At 38.0% G+C, this 23,891-nt stretch overlaps 2 protein-coding genes across 3 annotated transcripts in view; one reads left to right on the plus strand and one right to left on the minus strand.

Moving 5' to 3' along the window:
• Positions 1-4,383, plus strand: part of SYTL3 (synaptotagmin like 3) — a 37,807-nt gene extending 33,424 nt beyond the window's left edge. The window contains 2 exon segments of the mRNA XM_070733785.1: positions 2,429-2,531; positions 3,753-4,383. Of these exon segments, the coding sequence (XP_070589886.1) occupies positions 2,429-2,531; positions 3,753-3,932 (283 nt within the window). The 3' untranslated portion in view covers positions 3,933-4,383.
• Positions 4,384-10,778: 6,395 nt separating this feature from the next.
• EZR (ezrin) overlaps positions 10,779-23,891 on the minus strand; it is a 45,365-nt gene continuing 32,252 nt past the window's right edge. For both annotated transcript variants that reach the window (XM_070733786.1, XM_070733787.1), the window contains exons 8-14: positions 22,943-23,039; positions 21,632-21,795; positions 20,505-20,635; positions 18,246-18,406; positions 16,597-16,689; positions 13,031-13,282; positions 10,779-12,167 (exon numbers count right to left, since the gene is read on the minus strand). In XM_070733786.1, the coding sequence (XP_070589887.1) occupies positions 12,003-12,167; positions 13,031-13,282; positions 16,597-16,689; positions 18,246-18,406; positions 20,505-20,635; positions 21,632-21,795; positions 22,943-23,039 (1,063 nt within the window). In that variant the 3' untranslated portion in view covers positions 10,779-12,002. The remainder of the gene's footprint in view (positions 12,168-13,030; positions 13,283-16,596; positions 16,690-18,245; positions 18,407-20,504; positions 20,636-21,631; positions 21,796-22,942; positions 23,040-23,891) is intronic.

The raw sequence follows: 23,891 nt of genomic DNA on the forward strand, positions 1-23,891 counted from the left end.
AGGGCCAATTTTTCATTCACAGGGGGTGAGTCAGGAGTCATAACAATACTTCATTCATAGCAGCAAGAGCCAGTTTGGATTAGTAGTTAAACCATAAAGCTGGAGATCAGGACATTGTGACCATGACCATAGTCCTGCCTTAAGCACAAAGCCAGTTGGGTGACTTTGGGCTAGTCAATCTCTCTCAGCCCCAGGAAACGACAAACTGCTTCTGAAATTTTGCCTAGAAAACTGTAGGGACTTGTCCAAGCAATCACCAGAGGAGTCAATCAGTATTCGGAAGCACATATTCACAAGTAGCAAAAGTATAATAAAATATAACTTATTATATATATTTCAAAGAGATATTATAAATCTGGGCATCTTTAAAAACACCAAAACATTATGAAAAACAAACCACAGTAAAAAATCCCTGGTGCTCATTCCCAGGTCACAATTTTTTCACTATCAGCATTCTGCCTTGCTGGGCTGCAATCTCATCGTTCCCCGATGTTTGAAGGAAGACCCACCTCTTCGAGACTTCTGAAGAAGGTTAAAACAATGGAGAACTGCCATATTTCTGGGGAATGAATGTTCCAGAGGCCAGGAACAAAGAGGGAGAAAGTGTGATTCCTGGGACAAATGTTGCTAGATGGTAATATTGAGGGAAGGAGCCTGAACACATCCAGCCTATCATACCATATAAAACCTAACTACAAGTTCAAACCCAGTAGGGCGGTTTCTTGATGTCTAAAATTTATTTGTACTGTCTAAACTCTAAAGACAACTACGGTATCTGTTTTGTTGATTTAATGCTCTTCAAATTCATGAAGTAATTACTAAGTTTGTTTCTCAGAATTGATGGATGGGTTGACTAGACTAGTGTTTCCCAACCTTGGCAACTTGAAGATATTTGGACTTCAACTCCCAGAATTCCCCAGCCAGTGAATGCTTGCTGGGGAATTCTGGGAGTTGAAGTCCAAATATCTTCAAGTTGCCAAGGTTGGGAAACACTGGATTAGACTGAAGAACACAGATTCTAGAGAAGACTGACTAATTATGAGTCATCAGGAAAAAATTAAGAAAGACCAAAACAGAGGGAATAAGAAAACAGCCTTATTATAAAAAGCAAAAAGCAAATGCTTCTTACAACACAAAATAAAATTAGAAAGCAGAAGCCAAATACATAGAGGTAACAATGATTATATTTTTCCTAACTGAATCCCAAGGCCTACATACTATCATAGTTCCCTCTAAGCGGAGCAGTGAGCAATCGCTCCCTTAAAAATCATCATCAACTCAGAGTTTTCCAAACCTGCCCAGAAGCTGAGAGGGAAAGAGTGAGAGGGAAGGAGAGAGAGAGGAAGAGAGGAAGAGAGAGAAACAGATAGAAAAAAGAGAGGAAGGAAAAGAGAAAGAAAAAGAATGGGAGTAAGGAAGAGAGAAAGAAAATCAAAATCTAGTTTGAAATTAGCTTAACTATTTAAGTGGCATTTTGATATTGATAGAGTTGCCCTATTATGAGCTCACTGTTATAGACACACAGTACAGTATTTTATTTTGAAATTCTCTGAGGCAAAACAGGGTGGGTTTTTTATTTGTTTGTTTGTTTATTTATTTATTTATTATTTCTGTGCCGCCCAGTCTCAAAGGGACTGACGCTCAGACACTATACTTTTCCGCCCCCCCCAAAAAAAATTAGAGGGAACACTGCATACTATATGTACAAAACTGATTTCATACATATGCTTATTAATGTTTCAAGCTTAGCCTTACAATCTGTTTTCATTGACTTAATTCACTCTTAAAAAGTGGATATAATAATAATAATAAAGAATTCCATCACAGTGATCAATGTATACTAGACATCACGTGGCAATTTCAGTTCACAAGTATACTAAATTGAATTTGTACTCATTTAAGAAAAAATTTAAAAGTTTCAAGTTTAATTGGATTTGTATAAAGATCTTATACAACATAAAGAATTGAATCCTAAAATATCAAAGTAAGTGTAATTTTGGGTCAGATAATAAAATGTTCTTAAAAAATACCTGTTATAGTAGTGTCTGGGACTTGAGTTATTTTTTAAAAAAACTTGGCCAACATCCAAGTTTTTATCCTTATCCTGTTGTAAGCCGCCCAGAGTCCTTCGGGAGTTGGGCAACATAGAAGTACAATAAACAAACAAACAAATAGACAGACAGACAGACACACACACAAAATCATACATACATAAAATCCACACTTTACAAAGCAGCCTATGAAGTCCTTCCTTACTCTTCAAGTAGTACAAAAAAAAAATATCAACACTGCATTTATGAAACTGAGAGAGTAACTTCATGCAATTGATCTTCAGAGGCATCAATTAACCACACTCTCTTTATGTCTTTATTTCTTTCCTCCCTTCTTTTCACAAGTTTTAATTGTTGTCTCTATCTTTGATTGAAAGATATGTCAAGACTTACTTGCTGCCTGATAAATCTCCTCAGGGTAAACGGAAGACTTCTGTCAAAAAGAACACACCGAATCCATTGTTCAAAGAAATATTAAAGGTACCCTAAGCAATTCTTGGTCATATTGTCAAGGAAGATCACAATATACAGGATTTTTTTAAAATTTATGAGCAAAAGTTCTTCCTATGAGTTTTTAAAAACAGCTCCAATCAGTATAAAAGTGATAATTCAAAACCGTTCTATAAAATTACTATGTAGATTTAAAAAAAAGATATTCCTCTATTAGGATTTGCAGTGAAATCCTAACAAAGAAAAGATGGAAGGGAAATGGAATGGAAATTTCTGGCCTCCCATCTAGATATGTTTGGATTTTTGAAGCCTATGTATGCCATTATGAGAGAGCTGCTTGCTACTGGCATAAAAGTTTGAAAAGTGTTCGGAAACTTCAGATCGTGCAGAATGCAGCTGCGAGAGCAGTGCTTCCCCAAATATGCCCATGTTACACCAACACTCCGCAGTCTGCATTGGTTGCCGATCAGTTTCCGGTCACAATTCAAAGTGTTGGTTATGACCTATAAAGCCCTTCATGGCACCGGACCTGATTATCTCAGGGACTGCCTTCTGCTGCACGAATCCCAGCGACCAGTTAGGTCCCACAGAGTGGACCTTTTCCGGGTCACGTCAACTAAACAATGTCATTTGGCGGGGCCCAGGGGAAGACCCTTCACTGTGGCGGCCCCGGCCCTCTGGAACCAACTCCCCCCAGAGATTAGAATTGCCCCCACGCTCCTCGCCTTTCGTAAACTTCTTAAAACCCACCTTTGCCGTTAGGCATGGGGGAACTGAGATATTCTTTCCCCCTAGACCTTTACAATTTACGCATGGTATGTCTGTATGTAAGTTTGGTTTTTATAATAAGGGATTTTTTAAAGTTATTTTAGTATTGGATTGGATTGTTACATGCTGTTTTTATCAATGTTGTTAGCCGCCCCGAGTCTACGGAGAGGGGCGGCATACAAATCCAATAAATGAATGAATGAATGAATGAGTGAATGAATAAATAAATAAATAAATAAATAAATAAAATCCAACTAATAAATAAATCAACACTGCCTCGGATTTTCACAGCATTTCATATAGTATGATGACAGTTGATGTCCAGAGATTGGTACTCTGAATGCAAAGAGTGGGAATAATTGTCAGTGTGCTGATCTTGCTCATTTTTGTTGCTTGATAGTAGAAAAAAATTGCATGGCCTGCACCTGTATAAATTGCATTTGTTAATCTCACACTGATCAGTAACCACATTTATCTTTATAGTACAATATTGAATATTCCCAACTGCAACGCCGACAGCTTCAGATAACCGTCTGGCACACTGGAATTTTCAGACATCCTGTATTCCTTGGAGAAGTGGTGATAGATTTTGAATCCTGGGATTTTGAAAACTACTCTACTCACTCATTCAACTGGTACCAATTGAAAGCCAAAAAGACATGACTGCAATCGATTTATTTATGTTTACTGTATTTATACGTTTCGTGTTTCTTCAGATTTTAAGAATAAATGTGCCATAAGCAGATCATTTTGTTCAATGAAGTAGGTGCATTTAGAGTTCAATTAGAATGCATCTCAAAGATCATGCAATCCCTTCTCTGTGTCAGCTAGGTAAAATTGCTGAACTTGACTTCTGGAAATTTCATAAACACATCCAAGTACAGTGATACCTTGTCTTACAAACTTAATTGGTTCCGGGATGAGGTTCTTAAGGTGAAAAGTTTGTAAGACGAAACAATGTTTCCCATAGGAATCAATGGAAAAGCAATTAATGTGTGCAAGTTTAAAATTCACCCCTTTTGCCAGCGAAGTGCCCGTTTTTGCACTGCTGTGATTCCCCTGAGGTTCCCCTCCATGGGAAACCCCACCTCCGGACTTCTGTGTTTTTGCAATGCTGCAGGGGAATCCCAGCATCGCAAAAATGAGTGCTTCACTGGCAATGGAAGTCCAGAGGTGGGGTTTCCCAGCGAAGGGAGCATCAGTGAAATCACAGCATCGCAAAAACATCGAAGTCCTCGAAACTCCACCTCCAGACCTCTGTGTTTTTGCGATGCTGCGATTTCACTGAGGCTCCCCTCGCTGGGAAACCCCACCTCCGGACTTCCGTTGCCAGCGAAGCACCCGTTTTTGCACTGCTGGGATTGCCCTGCAGCATCACAAAAACACGGAAGTCCGGAGGTGGGGTTTCCCAGCGAGGGGAGCCTCAGGGAAATCCCAGCAGCACAAAACAGGTGCTTCGCTGGCAACAGAAGTCTGGAGGCGGGGCATCCCAGCGGCAGCAGTGGGTTTGTAAGGTGAAAATAGTTTGTAAGAAGAGGCAAAAAAATCTTAAACCCGGGTTTGTATCTCGAAAAGTTTGTATGACGAGGCGTTTGTAAGGTGAGGTATCACTGTAGTTTAAATTTGTGTACAGTACAAATATGCATTGTTATAACTTTCCAGGATTTTTTGACTTCTTGATCTAGCATCTGATCATATAATTTCCTGGCTGTTCCACAAATGTCCAATCCAAAGCATTAACCAGGCTATTAAAAAAAAAGATTTACATTATCTAGGTCAGCAAAATCACTATTATTCCCCCTGGCATTTGGATCAGGTGGTTAGGTAAGCACTGTTGATGGTAGGCCTTTATGTTTGGGGTTGTCATTTTAACCAGAACCCCATGGATTATATTTTATTGTTGTTTTTTAATCTTTGTATGCTGACCAGAGTCATTGTGAAATGTGTGGTTGTATAAACTACTTAAATAAATATACCTTCCACTTAATATATCAAATGAAGAAAAACCAGAAGTTTTCAGTGCACTCTGCTTCATCATTCTTTACATTTTTAATCTAAGTTTCCTTACACATTCCTTTAAATTTATTGGTTTCGATTCTGCCCTTGGAGCAAAGGGGAAAAAAAGTATCATATATGCGGTAGCATTTTAAATATTTGTAGAGGCCATTGCGTCTGCTTTAAAATCTGTTCTGAACATATTCAAGCATAATGATAGCCATCAGCTTGCATTAGATAACATAATTAAAAACTAGTCCAGAGTTTAATGGAATCCTCATATAAAACAGACCTGTGCTCCAGAGGGCATAATGTTGGATGATAAACAATTGGAGGTAACTATGATTTCCATGCAATATTTCTGGATTTCTGTTTTGAAAATATTTTATCTGAAAAAAAAAAGGATTTAATGAAATATAGTTGTCAGTATTTGAATGGATATAGTAAATTCCTGGCCTGAGATTTGATTCAAGAAGTTAATTCTTTTTTTTCTTAGAGAAGATCATGAGCATGAAAGAAAATACAAAACACAATACAGAGGCCCCTTGATTTTCGCGGGTGATACATTCCAAGACCGCCCGCGAAAGTCAAATTTCCATGAAGTAGAGACCCTTCCTTCCTTCCTTCTTTCCTTCCTCCCCCTCCCTCCTTCATTCCTGGTTTTACTTATCCCCAGAACCCACAGGGGCAACGGGGCACCAATGCTCAAGGTCAGGGCAGGGGAAGGGGAAGCTCCAGACAAGAGGGATCCAACCCAGGACTTGAAGCTGGGATTCCAGGTCGGTCAGCTGGGAGGTTGGATGCTACCACTAAGGGAGACGGCTTAGGTGGGTGGGGGAAGAAGAGGTGGTAGTGGCGGGTGGCAGTGGAAAAAGAGGCAGCAGTGCCCTTTGGTGCTTGAGGTGACACTGAGCTGCAGGCAGAAGCTACCGGAGGGTTGTGACAGGCCCACCGCAAGCCACCCATGCGATTAGCGTGTGGCCCCCTGACCCAACAATGCCCTCAGCTCCTCCCCCCTTGGGCGAGTTAGGGTGGTCTTGTCCGCCCGTAAGGCTCAGCTTCAAGTGGAGCGTACTAACGCTCCGAGAATTAAAGGGGAGGGACCGGGAGGCTGGGGCAGAAGCGGAGCTTTTATTTAAAGAATCAGGACAGCTGGGGTGGGGGGTGGAGAGGAGTTAAAACGCACAGTACTGTACATCGGGGAGCTGCGGGAAAACCCGTGTTCAAAAAAACCACAGACTATTCTTTTATTAATATTTTTTGAAAACCCGTGGTATAGCCTTTCCGCGAAAGTTGGACCCACGAAAGTCAAGGGACCACACTGTATATGCTAATTTTGCTGCCAGTTTTTTAGTCCATTTTTGTTATGTCCCCAAATCTTACTTTGTATTTGTACAAGATTTCAGGTGGTGACAAAGCTTTCACATGGAACATCAAGAAGCATGCCCCGCGTTAATTGTTCATACAAAAAAAATGACTCCAATAGAAGAGAATATATGTAGCTCAAGATTGAACTGAGGAGTTCTTTGTGTTTGTTGAGTTTGGTTGTTTGCTTGTAGATGTTTCATTACCATTCTAAGTAACATCATCAGTGCTAGGAGTGTGGATAATTAAATTCCTGCAATCAACCAACCAGATTCAGAGAGCACCAAAAACTCCACAGGGAATTACCATCCGATTGAATGCTGCATATAAGAAACAGGAAAGTTATATTACAGGGATGTCAAACTTGCGGCCTATAGTAGACCAGATGCCTCACATGTTGTCCACACCCCCAGTTTAGAGAAGGGGGAGAAAGTTGCAATACATCATGTGACACGAGTTTGACACTCCTGATGTATTACATTAAAAACAAAATACATACATACACATATTCAGTGATGTAAGCTTCCACCTTCAATATGAAATGGTATACGTAGTCCAGATACAGTCATTCCACAACGTTTCAAATAATTGGACATTCCTGTATTAGTGCTGTTAGCTAATGCAATCCCTTAATGGAACGATTTCTTCAGTGGGAACTTTTCAACTGACACGTCTTTCTTTCGCATGCTCCTTTCTATTTTACTACTGCTTTTTCCACTTTGATTTTTTATTAGACCTTTTTCTGATTTAAAAAAAAAATAAATTAACTGTATTAATGGAAAACATGGCTATAGAAAAAATTACCAAAGATTATAGAAGAACAGAAGCAGATAATGGACCTATAATGCTCATGGACCAATGACAAATTCCCTGTGTGTCCAATCACACTTGGCCAATAAAGTATTCTATTCTAAAAATGGAGGAACTTTCTAAAACTAAAAATATTAAACCAGCCAAAGTGCTTGGGCCTGATAGATTATCAGGTTCTTATTATATATGTTTGGAAGATGAATGTTTACAATCTTTGCAAAACAAATTAACTCTTACAGGGAAGAAAGCTGTTAAGAATTCAAAAGAGGACAACTTAACAAGATTTGATACATAGAACAAGATTTAACTTCAATAACAAAAGTATAGAGTAGACCAATATCATTATTTTAAAAATGGGTAAAATAGGTAAGATCAATTTATACTTCATAGAAACATGTTAATGGAGATTTAACAAAACCTTGCAAGATATAAAAAGGAATAAGACAGGGTTGCCCAGTCTTCTCTCTTGTTAGTTTGGTTTGTGAAATACTGAATAGAAATATTAGACAAGAGTAGAGTATTGTGGTAGTAAAGATTTTAAAAGGAAAAAAAATATGTTAATGCTTTTTGTAGATGATTTTGTGTTGGTTTTGGAAGATCTTTTAATTTTTTTATCAAGGGACTATAAAATAAAATCAAGAGAAGAACTAATGGCAGGCTGATAGAATTTATGGTTTTGAATATTGTTAAGATTGGATTTGGAACAGAATTGTGTACAAAAGATGCAAATGTAAATTTCTAAAATATATAAAGATTTATTGAAATTTGAAACAGGAGAACAAGTAAATGGGCTATATTATGTAGATGGAACAATGGGAAAATATGTGGTTGAAATAATTGAAATTTACATTGTTATAACTAAAGAATTTTTATAACCGTTGGAGTATGTCACCAGATAAATTGTCTAGAATGACTAAGGCATTTCAAATACATGTTGGAAATGTGAACAAAAAGGAGGGTTACATGTTAGATATTACATGTTATGCTTTGCAGACATGTAAAAAAGCTAGAAACTTTTTAATTCAAATACATATGTGGTAACAGTAGATTTTAAAGATTAATGTATATTTCTGGTCAGAGAAGACAATTGTGTCTTACTGAATTACTGATCCCTTTATAGACTTTTTTGCATAAACTAGAAAAACTGGTTTTTGATATATGGTTTTATAATTTGACAGAATAGATTATAGAAAGAGAAGTCATTTGTAAACTAATAGAATAAAAGGTAAATAATTTGCTGTGAAGATCAGAAATCACTTCTATTTTCCAACCCTTTATTGGACTTCATAGCTTCCTTTATTCGTTTGTATTGTTTATCTTTCATTTTTAAAATTTGAATAAAATTATATAAAAATGAACTTTGAAACTTGTAATTACTTTATGAAACTTCTATTGGCCCCAATAAAATGTGTTCTGTATTGATTTTTATTTTTTTTCTCATGGCCAACAGGATTAATGCTGTTTTATGGGAAAGTTATATACTATTTTGTTTATAAAAATGCAGCTCAGGAGGAATCCTTGAATACCATTTTTACTCAACTGACTGTTGTATGTCTGTCTCTTGTGCCCTCCATATGCCTATAGCCTTTACATAGAAAAGCAACATTCTTCAGTCTTTTTATGAAGTGCTAAGATTATTTAGACAAGTATTAAATACATTCTAATTTCAGGATAGGAAAAAGTAAAGGGAAAACTTACTAATACCAAATATACTCAGGGATTCTACAGTACTATTGGAACATCTTTTACAAGAAGTATTATATGTTTTTAACACTGCTGTAAATCTGGAAATCTTTAACCAACCATCTTAAAAAAAAAAAATCTATGTTTTGGAACTATGTTGAACCCAATGCCATCTGGGAAATGAAGATGATTACTAAAGATGCTAATTAATTTTACCGCATGCTACTTTTCCATTTAAATTACAATCAATATCATGTTAATAAATGGAACGAGTAAATAATATGGGTAATTTGGGAATTACAAAATGCCACTTTGGATTGTACACATCTTCAAGGTCCTGATAAAACAGAAGGGCAGAATGCTCCATTGGTTTTTGAATAAATGTCAAAGCAGCTGTCCTGGTGAACATATGAAGCTCAAAAAAAGCTCTCTTCTTATTGTCAAGTAATTATTCTTGGTATTCACAAGGCTACAGACAATGCAAACTTACCTAGCAATGAGGTGAAACAAAAGATATAAATTTACAGGACACAAATCACATTGAGTGCAGGTGGAGAATCTAAGAAGACGTGCTTTATTCATAAGATGTAATTATGGCCTGTTACAGGTTTAGCTTGACCTCAGTCTAATGTTTTGCAAACTCAGGCCAGCCTAAAGTTAAACTATCACTAGACTTCCAAGAAAACAACATGGAATGCAGAAGCCGCCAGTTCTTTCGTTCGACTTTGATTTTTTTTATCACCCACAAGTAGGAGCATCTTTCCTGGGAAACAAACAGGCAGCCTTTCAGAATCCTGAATATGCTGGCTCTGATCAGGCCAGAAGTCTTCAAACTTGGCAACTTTAAGACATGTGGACTTCAACTCCGAGAATTCTCCAGCCAGTTTCAAAGTTTATTTATTTATTTATTCAATTTTTATGCCGCCCTTCTCCTTAGACTCAGGGCGGCTTACAACATGTTAGCAATAGCACTTTTTAACAGAGCCAGAATATTGCCCCCACAATCCGGGTCCTCATTTTACCCACCTCAGAAAGATGGAAGGCTGAGTCAACCTTGAGCCAGTGATGAGATTTGAACCGCTGACCTTCAGATCTACAGTCAGCTTCAGTGGCCTGCAGTACAGCACTCTACCTGCTGCGCCACCCCGGCTCTTTGTTGCCAGGTTTGGGGACCCCTGGATCAGGCTATTGCACTTTATTTGTAAAAAACAGGAAAGCAAAAATAAAAACAACCCCCCCTTTCCTAAAAGGTACTATCATGCAGATTGCAGGCTAGTACTATTCAGTAATCAGCTGGGTTAGTTGCTAGACTATGATTAAGACTAAACATGGGTCACACTATTTAAACCTTGCCATACTGGTTAAAGCTTATAGTTTATTCATTTCTACCTTGCATCCAAAGCAAATATTTTGCTGTTCTGTGTGACTAGTTTATATACTACTAGTCTGCGGAGAGGGGCGGCATAAAAATCTAATAAATTATTATTATATTATATTGAACTTAATTAAACATTTATCTTCAGTGTCGTAATTTCTTCCATAATCATTTTACCTTTCTGTTTTATTATTAACATTCACTGTTGCTTGAACAAGTGGGTTGCTTCATAGTTTTTCAGAAAAAAAGAAATGGAGAAATTTAAGAGGAAAAAAAAAAAGTTGCCTTGCAGATTTTTATTTGCGGGCCGATTGCATTCAACAAATCATCCCACACACTATATCAGGATTCCAGAGGTATAAACTTCAAAATACAAAGCAGCATAGAATGTAAAGCAGGTCTAACAACATACTGTACTCTTGAGGCTGATGATTTCCAAGGCCTAAAATGGGATGGGGGTGGGAGGGCTAGGAGGTGATGGTGGTCAAATGGAGGTAAACAAGGGGGTACTGAGGCAAATCTATAGCAACTCTCTTCAAAAGAGACATTTTAAAAAGCTGATAAAAGTCCCTTCATGACTGGAGTCTGAAACGGTACCATTTTTAAAAAATTAGAAAATTTGCTAGAAAAAAATAAGAATAGTGAAAGTAGTTGTATTGAATCACAGGCATGCATTACAATTTTCTTTCAAGTAAAAAAATCATCTTTACAAATGTTTTCTAGATTGTGCCTCACCCAAGAAATTTGATTTCCCCCCCAAAAAATATCATTCGCTTAACAAGAAATAATAACAAAATATACAAAGCAAAAAAACCCTTTTCAAACTAGAATTATATGCTATTTATATTTTTAACACGCATATGTATATACGTGACATATATATATTATACATATAAATATGATACTACAGCTGACTGGTTAAGCTGCAGTTCAACACTTGAATAATATTGCATACCGACAATTTCCCTCTATCTGTGATATAAAAGAGGCATCCCTTTGTGATCACCGGGAACTTGTCTCATTCAAGATGAAAGATTTTTTTAAAGTCTTTTTGTGACATTTTTACAGCAATAACAAGAGCAAGTGAGTTGGAGGACTGACTTGAGACCTAAGAACGTCATAATCTTCAAATACAATGGGTGTTCAAGAACAAGAAACATGGCACAACATTTTCCCACACCCCAAACAAATCTGGATATATTTGTGGTAGTAAAAAGCCCTCTATTAAAGCTGCAAAACATTTTTAACATGTAGGAAAAAAGTGATTCCGAGACACCCTTTGACATTAGTTTTTTTTGACACAATATTAGTAAGATTTTACTACATCTGTGACCGTTCTCCTTATTATACTTAATTCCTGTAGCTGCTTCTATTAAATTCAGCTGACACCTGACAGTGTGGGAGTTTATTTCTTTATTTACTAGTACGACTTTGCAAGTGACTTTTCATGGAGAAACGTCAACATTCAAAATCTGCATTTCCCAGAGTCTTCATTGAAACTACATTTACATAGCTTCAAATTCATCAATTCTCTGCTTGGTATTCCCTTGTCGTATCTGTCTCAGTGTCTTGTACTTGTCTCGGCCTTGTCGCATGTTCTCTGTGTGGATGAGGTCATTCGCAGTCTTCAAATCTTCATCTCTGGCCAGAGCTAGTTCATCGGTCAGTGTCTACAACATTTAAACATAGCATTAGACACTTGCACAAATAATACATTTGTGAAACTGACATTATTTATTTATTTATTGGATTTGTATGCCACCCCTCTCCGCAGACTCGGGGCGGCTAACAACAGTGATAAAAAACAGCATGTAACAATCCAATACTAAACAACTAAAAAAAACCCTTATTGTAAAACCAAACATACATACAAACAAACAAACATACCATGCGTAAATTGTAAGGCCTAGGGGGAAAGAATATCTCAGTTCCCCCATGCCTGGCGGCAGAGGTGGGTTTTAAGAAGCTTACGAAAGGCGAGGAGGGTGGGGGCAATTCTAATCTCTGGGGGGAGTTGGTTCCAAAGTGCCGGGGCAGCCACAGAGAAGGCTCTTCCCCTGGGTGCCGCCAAACGACATTGTTTAGTTGACGGGACCCGGAGAAGGCCCACTCTGTGGGACCTAACTGGTCACTGGGATTCGTGTAGCAGAAGGCGGTCCCTGAGATAATCTGAGGAAAACAAAAAACTAACATGAAATTCTGCAAATGCTATCTGAGGGTGAGTTTTGCAGATATCAATCTATGCTCGTAAGCATAGTCACATCTAAGAGCCCATAATGGTTAGCGTTAGAAGATTGGAATCATTTAAATTTGCCAACACATTTCTACCTTCCATATAAAATACACTTTATTTTTAGATTATGTCCTATGTCATTATCTTCTTTCTGTATAAAATGTGAAATCTTTCTTAAGCCTTTGAAAAAAAGATAAATTTCAATTACCATCTTTCTCCCTTCTTGGGCAAATTATAAAATGGTACTCGGAATGAGAATAAATACTTTGTATTGCTAACAGATTGTTCAGTAAGTTCTACCTTTAGCTGTCTTTGGACACGCTCATTCTTTTCGGCTTCAGTAATCCGCTTCTCTTCATTACGATCGTTCAGTATGCCTTCACTTGAGAATTCTGCACTGTAGCCATTGGACTCGGTCCCTTCATCTTGAAGATTATCATGAACATGATAGTTCACTGGTTCATATACAGGTGGAGGTGGAGGAGGCGGAGCAGTCATTACCAGGTGTAATTCTTCCTTCGTTTTCACCAGATCATCTTGGGCTTCTTTAGCCTAGAAAAGGGAAACCAAGAATATGTTTCCAGTGACAATGTTAATTCGAAAATAGATGAGATCTGATATGGCATTTATGCCTTCCTGAAATAATCTTAAAATATAAATTATATAAAATAATACAGTGTTCCCTCGATTTTTGCGGGTTCGAACTTCGCAAATAGCCTATACCACGGTTTTTCAAAAAATATTAATTAAAAAATAGTTTGCGGTTTTTTTTCTATACCATGGTTTTCCCCGCCCAATGACATCATACATCATTGCCAAACTAATAATTTTTACAAATAAATAACAAAAAAAATAATTATTGTTAATAAATAATTATGTTTATAAACATCAGGATTACTAAGTGTCTTATTCAATGGTGAATACCAGTAATAATGGTGAGTAAATGGTTGTTAAGGGAATAGGAAGTGGTAATTTAGGGGTTTAAAGTTTTAAGGGATGGCTTGTGATACTGTCCATAGCCAAAAATGGTGTATTTACTTCCGCATCTCTACTTCGCAGAAATTCGACTTTCGCAGGCGGTCTCGGAACGCATCCCCCGCGAAAATCAAGGGAACACTGTAACTTATATTTTAAGATTAAAATCTTATATTTCCTGTATGTTATATCCTATATTTTAAGATTAATAATTTATATTTTAAGATTATCGTATTTTAAGAAGTCAAATAAATTAAATTTATTGGCAAATGGGGTTTGTGTTCCCCTAAATTATGTAACTTGTTGCTTGTGTCCTTAGGATTTTTGTTAATATTGATTGTTTCCTGATTGCTTATTTGACCCCTATGACAATCATTAAGTGTTTATGTACACTGAGAGCATATGCACCAAAGACATATTCATTGTGTGTCCAATCACACTTGGCCAATAAAGAATTCAATTCTATCCTATCCTATCCTATTCCATTCCAATCTAATGTAGCTTGATTGCTTAGCCACACAATCAGCTGTTTGATGAGAAGCTGTTCCCTGAAGCTTTGACATATTTAATTATGGAATCCTCTATCTCAAAATAGAGTAAATTACTTTCATAAACCTGAATGTTTTTAAAAGGCAATAGTCAAATCTGTGGGGAATAAAGCTATCAGTGTTATTAATTCAGTCACAATGGCTATGTATTGTTTATACTATTAGATGCAATATGCTTTTGAATATAATATTTGGGAAACACAAGTTGGTATAATTATTTGTTTGATGTATTTATTTTTTTATTTATTTATTGGATTTGTATTACTTGCAAGAAGAAAATTTAGTGGATAAAAAGAGCCATCTCTGCATGAATGGCTCTCTATCGTTGATGTAACCTGCAAGTTATCAATAAAGCATAGCTGTGTACTGAATTTGTCTTTCTTATTATTTATGTTGTGTAAACATAATATAGAGTTAGAAGTCAACTGAAAAGCTTTGAGTGTGGTGTAGGTGTAAGCAACAGTCTTGGTTTAGATTTTGTTGGAGTTTGGAGAAGATGGAAACAAAGGCTTGAGATTTCTTTATTGTGATAAGTGGGGCCAATAAAAATAATAAGAAATTAAAAGCAGTCTTATTTCAGCTTGGTGATGGGAAGGAGACAACAGGCATTACATTCTAATCTGAAGAGAAGGTTAACAAGCAGATATTGCAGGGGTTGAGAAATCTGAAACTTGTTATGTATCAAGCAAGGACATTACATTGTTATATTACATTACTTGTTATACCTGGCTGCATAGCTAGAGGTATAACAAGCAGGAAGAGGGAGATTATGATCCCACTACATAGAGTGCTGGTGAGACCACATTTGGAATACTGTGTTCAGTTCTGGAGACCTCACCTACAAAAAGATATTGACAAAATTGAACAGGTCCAAAGACGAGCTACAAGAATGGTGGAAGGTCTTAAGCATAAAATGTATCAGGAAAGACTTAATGAATTCAATCTGTATAGTCTGGAGGACAGAAGGAAAAGGGGGGACATGATCGAAACATTTAAATATGTTAAAGGGTTAAATAAGGTCTAGGAGGGAAGTGTTTTTAATAGGAAAGTGAACACAAGAAGAAGGGGACACAATCTAAAGTTAGTTGGGGGAAAGATCAAAAGCAACATGAGAAAATATTATTTTATTGAAAGAGTAGTAGATCCTTGGAACAAACTTCCAGCAGACGTGGTTGATAAATCCACAGTAACTGAATTTAAACATGCCTGGGATAAACATATGTCCATCCTAAGATAAAATACAGAAAATAGTATAAGGGCAGACTAGATGGATCATGAGGTCTTTTTCTGCCGTCAGTCTTCTATATTTCTACATAAGGGAGGAATACATTTTTTACAATGAAACAGAGAGGCCTATATAACAGAATTAAAACTTTTAGTGCAGCCTTGTGACTTTGGACAGTGAAATGACTACGTGGAATAAGACTTGAAAGAATAAGAGTCAGATTGTTAGGGACAGATGATTTAACATTGGAACATGCTGTTGATGTTTGTAGAGCTGAGGAGTAGGCTGTAACTCACTTAAAAGACCTTGGGTGTATTGATAAGGAACTGGTTATTTTGAGAAGTCATGAGAAAGCTTTAAACCCCAGTCAACAGTTGTAATGCCAAAGACCAAAGAGTGGAAGAACCCATGCCTGAGATATAGAGTTACTCAAAAGGCGCCTGGGCAATGGTTGGAAAAGAATGCAGAAAATGTGGGTGGCTGAATATTTTATAAAAAGTGAAGAACTAAGAACAAAAAAAGTAACAACAAAAACATTATGTACTATATATTACATGAGAAAGAACCTTCTTCAGAGCTTTGTAACGGATTGATTACATGGAAGGTTTAGAAGCTGAATGCGCTGTTTGTTTAGTTATTAATGTTGTAAAACTGTAATATTTAAAACTCATAAGGGGGAATAAATACTAGGTTTATAGCCTGTATACAATTGTTTAGGTTAAAAGCAGTTTTAAAAGCAGCATATCTGATTTAGCTGCAGTACTGCTTCAATGAGGAGTTCCACATGAACTCTCGAGTCTAGAGCAGAGGTCTTCAAACTGGGCAACTTTAAGACTTGTGGACTTCAACTCCCAGAATTCTCAAACCAGCTGGTTTTTTTTAAAGAAATAGGAGGCCTATACTACAGCAGTCAATTCGTGCATTCTGTTGGCCATTGTGGAAAGCAAACATGGAATGTCAGTTCTGATGCTGTATGGCTCATCTTATATTCTTACAGTGTAGCAAATTTTATACAACAGTAGACTGTTTACAATGAGCCATGTAGTAATCAAGATCCAGGGAAGGCTTAGAGGGGCTAAAACCCTGCAAGTAAAATAGAGTGGAATGCACTTGCTTACCCTGTGCTGCCATTCTTCAACCTCAGACTCTTTACGCCTTCTTGCCTCTTCCAGAAGAGAAATCTTGGCTGTGTACTCTGCGAGTTCTGTAGCCTTTTTTGAGAAGGAAAAAAGAAATTACACGAGATAGAAGTAGTTTGGATCAGCAAGAGAACTGCTCCCTATTCCTAAAGCCTCTGGGTTTGTTCTTGGATAAGAAAACGACACAGTAGCAGTTACAAAAAAGAAAATCATATGTGGGAAAACTTCAGTTATGCTAAGGTTAGAAACAGGAAAGTTATATTACAGGAAGGCATGAGTGATAGGAAAATATATATTTCTTTCTATAAGATATAGTTGAACCCTGCAGGGGTTTTAATTCATTTCCAAATGCAGCCCAACCACTTGCCCTATATTAGTGATGGAGAACTTATGGCATGGGTGCCACAGGTGGCACGCGAAGCCATATCTGCTGGCACGCAAGCCGTTGCCCTAGCTCAGCTCCAATGTGCATGTGTGTGCCAACCAGCTGATTTTTTCGCTCACACAGAGGCTCTGGAAGGGAGTTTTTGGCCTCCAGAGAATCTCTGAGGGGATGGGGGAGGGCATTTTTACCCTTCCCCACCTCCCGGGAAGCCTTTGGAGCCTGGGGAGGGCAAAATACACGCCTACAGGGCCCACCAGAAGTTGGAAAACAGGCAGTTTCTGGCCTCCAGAGGAATGGGGGAGGGCATTTTTACCCTTTCCCACCTCCCGGGAAGCCTTTGGAGCTTGGGGAGGGCAAAATACACGCCTACAGGGCCCATCAGAAGTTGGGAAACAGGCCTTCTGAAGGGATGGGGGAGGGCATTTTTAGCTTCCCACCTGGCTCCAGTGAAGCCTTTGCGGCCTGGGGTGGGTGAAACATGAGCCTACTGGGCCCACCAGAAGTTGGAAAAAAGGCAGTTTCCAGCCTCCAGAGGGCCACCGGGGGGAAAAGGGAAGCTGTTTTCAGCCTGCTCAGGTATTGAATTATGGGCGTGGGCAGCTGTCAATGCGCGATAGTGCACATGCACGCTCTTTCGGCACCTGAGGGAAAAAAGGTTCACCATCACTGCCCTATAGCATCGGTAGATTGTAGAAACCCTTGTTTTGTAAAAAGCGATGTGCCCTTAAATTTTGTCATTCATTCAGGAAATATTTGTGCTTGTGTTATCCATTTTCTGAACTGAATCCATTTTAGGTATCATTATCATGTTTACATCAGGGGTGAAATGCTCCCAGTTCGCTTGTGCCTGTCAGTCGTTGGGGAGCCGGCCGCGAAGGGAGCATGAGGCTATGCCCACCCATCTGGATGCCACCATTTGGGTTCTCTTACCCTCTGCGCATGCACATAACACTTTGCACATGTGCAGATGATAAAAGAACCTAAATGGCGGTGTCCAGGCGGGTGGGTGGAGCCTCGAGCTCCCTGCTTGACCAGCTCTCAGACAACTGACAGGCACGATTCACCCCTGGTTTACATGTTTTAAAATTACTTTGAAAAGACACTATAGGTTGCCGTGAAGGTCTTGAGAAGCAAATTTGAAAAGCTATAACTGCTGATGATGCTTGAGGAACTTAGCCCAACTTCTTTGCTAAGATTCATATGAATTTTCCTAACTTCCTTCTGAAATGCATCCGAGCCATACCAGCTGCTCCTGACTCTGCATCTGGTCAACCGCCTGCCTCTCCAGCTCTTCCTTAGCTCTCAGAGCCGTCAAACGCTCATTCTCCAGACGCTCAGCTTCAATCTGGGCCCTTGTTCTTTCATCTTCCAGCTGCCTGGCTTTTTCTATCTGGTCTGAGAGCTCTGGCAAAAACAGGGGAAAAAACAACAACAGCAATCAGCCACATACATGTATATTTTAAATGTTGATTTTGTTCTTTTAAACACCACTCTTTAGAAATTGCACCAGTCTGGCTGCTTATGAGAGAAGGTAATACAGGTAGTCCTTGATTTTCAATTAGTGACCGAAGTTACAACAGCATTGAAAAAGTGACTTATGACCATTTTTTTACACTTATGGTCATTGCAGCAGATTGATCTTTGGATGCTTGACAATTGACTCATCTTTATGACCATTGCAGTGTTATAGGGGTCAGCTTTTGCAACTTCTGACAAGCAAAGTCAATGGGGAAACCATTGACAACCGCAGCAAGAAAAGTTGTAAAATGGTCCAAAACCCACTTAACAAATTTCTCTCTTGGCAACATAAATTTTGGGCTCAATTGTGGTCATCCGTTGAGAATTACCTGTAGTATTTGCAGAGAGGTAGTTCCTTCACATTATCATTTTATGGCTAAGGATGACTTAGCAACTAAGACTTCTGGCTTCCGTGCATTTATGCTTCTGGAATGCTGGTGCTTGTTTTATGTGTTAAGATATTTTTTGAAGATAAATAGTTACAGCTTTAGTCACCAGAGATGACAGCACTGGCCGACTTGCAGGAAGTCCCCAGGCTGTTGACTTAGGTGGAAGACTGGAAAACATCTTAGAGGAAATATCTATTCTCAATCATCAAGGTCATGGTTGTCCCAAAGGGTCCCCCCCCCCCCAATGAACTGAAGAAACCTTTTCGAGAAGAAGCAAAACATTTTCAAAGGGGGAAAAAACCCCCTATAAAGTCCAGTTGGCTTTTTAAAAAAGTACCTTTGGGACTTCCTAGAAGAAAGCAAAGGAAGAAAATCACCTTTGCTTTGTGGCCAAGAAACCAACATGGATGTGTCCAGGTTGTGAGAATGTTATAGATTAAAAGGCAGGTGTCATCCATTTAGGTTTTATAATTATATTGTGATTATTTCTATCTAGATTTATTAGACCAACTTCGAACCAAACCACATACCTGCCAAGATAATCAGTGCTGATTTCACTGAAATTGACACTACACAAACATTACTTCAATGGTTAATTTTTTGATCAACCAAATTATTAGCATAGGAGGCGGATACTTTCTACCCAGCAATGCTGCTAAACATCAGATCCTGATCGCAACAGCACATCCCTGTTACTGCAGGCAAAGCGAAGTCTTCGCCTACCCCTCACTCTCTGAGGGATTGTTCCTCAGGTCAAGGTCCTGGGGGTTCATTCTCCTCTCAGAAGGACATGTTCAGCTGGTCTGGGTATTTCAATTAATTAGGAAACCAGCAATAGCAAGAGCATTTAGACTTATATACCGCTTCACAGTGCTTTACAGCCCTCTCTAAGCAGTTTACACACTCAGCATATCGCCCCCAACAATCTGGGTCCTCATTTTACCGCCCTTGGAAGGGTGGAAGGCTGAGTCAACCTTGAGCCTACTGAGATTTGATCTGCCAAACTGCTGGCAGCTGCTGATCAGTAGAAATAGCTTGCAATACAGTGTTCCCTCGATTTTCGTGGGTTCGAACTTCGTGAAAAGTCTATACCACGTTTTTAAAGAAATATTAATTAAAAAATACTTCACGTTTCCCCCCCCTATACCACGGTTTTTCCTGCCCCGATGACGTCATATGTCATCGCCAAACTTTTGTCCGCCTTTAATAAATATTTTTTTTAATAAATAACCCTGGTGAGTAATAATCTAAATGGTTGCTAAGGGAATGGGAAATTGCAATTTAGGGGTTTAAAGTGTTAAGGGATGGCTTGTGATACTGTTCATAGCCAAAAATGGTGTATTTACTTCCGCATCTCTACTTCGCGGAAATTCGACTTTCGCGGGCGGTTTGGGAACGCATCCCCCGTGAAAATCGAGGGAACACTGTACTTCACTCTAACCACTACACCACCGAGGCTCTTGCCTTAATCCAAGGTAATACCATGACATTTCACATTGCTATTGCTTGTTAAAGACACTGCTTCTTGGATCAGAAAGGGGGAACGTAGAAAGATGAGTGTGGGTTTCGGCAACAAAATGCAAGTAGAGTAGTACCTTTTTCTGCTTTCTGTGTTTTCACTTCATATTCCTGCAGCCTCATCATCAGCTCTTCTTTCTCTCGCAGCATCTGCTCTTTTTCCTTCTCGATTGTCTCTCTTTTCTTCTTCTCATTTTCCAGCATCTCTCTTTAGGTATAAAATTCAATTAGTTTTAGAACTGGAATTTAGACTACGATTTATTTTACCTGTAGAAACATTTTGCCACATTTTTCTGATTTTTTCCCCTCCCATAATACCCAGGACGAAGCAATGTAAAAGTATCTGATCGTTTGTTTAAATCAATAGTAGTACTCATTATGTAAGAATGACATTTCTAATCACTTATGACTGGTGTCTTAAACCTTTCTATTAAAGAACCATGAAGGTCCAAAGACGGGCTACAAGAATGGTGGAAGGTCTTAAGCATAAAACGTATCAGGAAAGACTTAATGAACTCAATCTGTATAGTCTGGAGGACAGAAGGAAAAGGGGGGACGTGATCGAAACATTTAAATATGTTAAAGGATTAAATAAGGTCCAGGAGGGAAGTGTTTTTAATAGGAAAGTGAACACAAGAACAAGGGGACACAATCTGAAGTTAGTTGGGGGAAAGATCAAAAGCAACGTGAGAAAATATTATTTTACTGAAAGAGTAGTAGATCCTTGGAACAAACTTCCAGCAGACATGGTAGATAAATCCACAGTAACTGAATTTAAACATGCCTGGGATAAATATATATCCATCCTAAGATAAAATACAGAAAATAGTATAAGGGCAGACTAGAGGGACCATGAGGTCTTTTTCTGCCGTCAGTCTTCTATGTTTCTAAGGAAGTAAAGAGGATCTCAAGCAACTCAATCTCTTACTAATCTTTACTCACCGTAGGTTTAATTTCTGGTAACCCTACAATTGCCATATGCTATGGTATGGCTGTCCACATATCTACTGCAGAATGATCACACTTAGGATAGTACGGTAGGAGAGAAGGACAGGGAAGGTAGGCACAATATTGTGCTTATGCATGCCCGTTACAGACCTCTTAGAAAAGGGGAGAGGTCAACAGTAGATAATTTAAGGTTAACTTAATGTAGGGGACCCAACAGAGATATACCATGTTGTAGTTCCTAAGCCCCTGCACACACCTTTCTAGCTCTTTCTGGTGCTTCTCTTCCCGAGCTTGGGCTTTCATTTGCTGGACCTCAATGGTGTCAGGTTTCCTACGGCGCATATACAGCTCATGGTTTCCCATGCACAGCTGCAGGATTCTCTTGTTGATTCTTAGGCGAGGAGCATAAAAGATAAAGTCCTGGGAAGAAGAGATGAAAAGGTTAAAAAGACACCTATGCACACTCAGATATGCAGTGCCCTTCCTTATAGTTTTTGTGTTAAAACTTTTCACTTGCTCCTTAGTTCTTCGTAATGGAAAATCCAAGCAGTAATAAAGTAACCTGTTTAATTGTGTGGGGATTAGATCTTCTCTTGCGACTGGCCTATAATTGCTAATTTCAGCACTAAAAATGCATAAAAAATTTCTGAGCCCGACCAATTTAATAATTGCTATAATAATGCTTCTCTAACAGCCTCTTTTGTGACATTCGTTGTGTTTTGTGCATGGGTTAGTAATGGTATGGAAACCATCCAAATTCAAAACTTCTGTCCCTAAGTACTTAATAGCCAAGTGTGAAAGCAAATACATTTGCAGGATGGAACAAAAACAGAAGGGAAATTATGAAATACCAAAAGGAGAAAAATGAGGCTAACGTTAAGAAGAAAAACACAATAAAGTTATTCAGGGCTCCAGTGAATATTTAGAATACAAAATTTCAGTACGGTTAATGGCTACATGACTAAATTTTCTCTTTACCCGCAAAGAATAATTTCTACTAATCAAATATTTAAAAGGGAGGTTCTGAAATTGAAGCAGGTTCTTCTGAGACCCATTTATATTATAACGGAAAGCAAAATGAGACATATTTTTCAATATGCCAACCTCTTAAAAATATTTACGGAAAGATTATTTCAAAATTACCTGGGAAATTAAATTCTACAATGCAGCGATAGAAGATGTTACTCAATAAAGAATATTCCTGTTGTAATTTGCTTTACAAGTTATCATTTTAAGACTGCAATTTTAAGACTCCCAATTTTGCAGAATATAAGAGAAAGAAAGTGATATCTATAATATTAATGTTCTATAAATAAAATAAAACGATTCAACAAACATTCTAACATATTGATATGGACATGATGAAGAGAAGGGAGCATACCACATTTTTGTTGAAGCAATTTCAACTGTTAACCAGATTTATTTTATAGAAACTGTTGTTTCCATAATTCAATTACTGAATGGGCATGAAATTTCATTCTACATTTTATGCAAACTAAGAGGTGGAGATTTACCAAATAGTAAGTAAGCTCTTTCATTTGGAGCAGTTATTATCAGTCATACTCACTGGTGATTTCTTGTCAATTGGTTTTATAACAAACTTCTTATCATTGAAAGATATATTTCGTATTTCACTCCAAGGGAAACCAATTTTGGGGGTTAACCTGAAAACAACAAAGCATATACAGATAAGGAAACAATCTCCAATACAGACCAAGAAATCTGGCTAAATTACAGGTAGTCTTCAATTTACAATAACAATTACTGGAATTTTAGTCTCTAAGCAAGTCATCAAGTGATGGGAGTTAATTTTACAATATTTTTTTTACTATGGTTGTTAAGCAAATTACATAGCCATTAAGTGAATCATGCAGTTATTAAAGCAAATCTGGCTTCTCCAATTGACTTTGCTTGTCAGAAGCTGGCTGAGAAGGTTGAAATTGAGATCATGTGACCGAAAGATACTGAATCATTGTAAATGTGAACTGGTTGCCAAGTGCCTGAATTGCAGTCACATGGCTGTGGAAGTTCTTGCAATGGTAATAACTTTTGAGGTTGGGCATGTCACATTTTCCAAGGGCATTGTAACTTCAAACTGTCATTAAACCAATGGACATAAATCAAGGATTACTTGTATTGCGATGTTGCTACCTCCCTGTCTCATCAGTTTTATATAGCAGAGCTGGGAGTAAAATAGATCTGGCTATAGATTTCTGCAATAAGTTGAACTGTCGGCACCTAACAAAAGTTACTTCAACCTTCATGAACATCAGAACATGGCTTTTACCAGAAAAAAAAAGACAGATTACTGGGTTTAATGTGATCAAAAGAGGCATCCTGACAATATGTGTTTTGCCAAATACAATTTTGTACCTGGCTTAGTTGGTGCTAATGCTATTAAAACCAACAAACAGTAAATAGCATTTCTGAGTACACAATCTATATGACTGCTTATACCCTTCTCTATAGCATCAACTTCCAGGGATTGGGGGGAAAATAATTCAAAGTCTCTCTCT

The sequence above is a fragment of the Erythrolamprus reginae genome, chromosome 1 (genome assembly GCF_031021105.1).
Source record: "Erythrolamprus reginae isolate rEryReg1 chromosome 1, rEryReg1.hap1, whole genome shotgun sequence".
NCBI classification, from domain to species: Eukaryota; Metazoa; Chordata; class Lepidosauria; order Squamata; family Dipsadidae; genus Erythrolamprus; species Erythrolamprus reginae.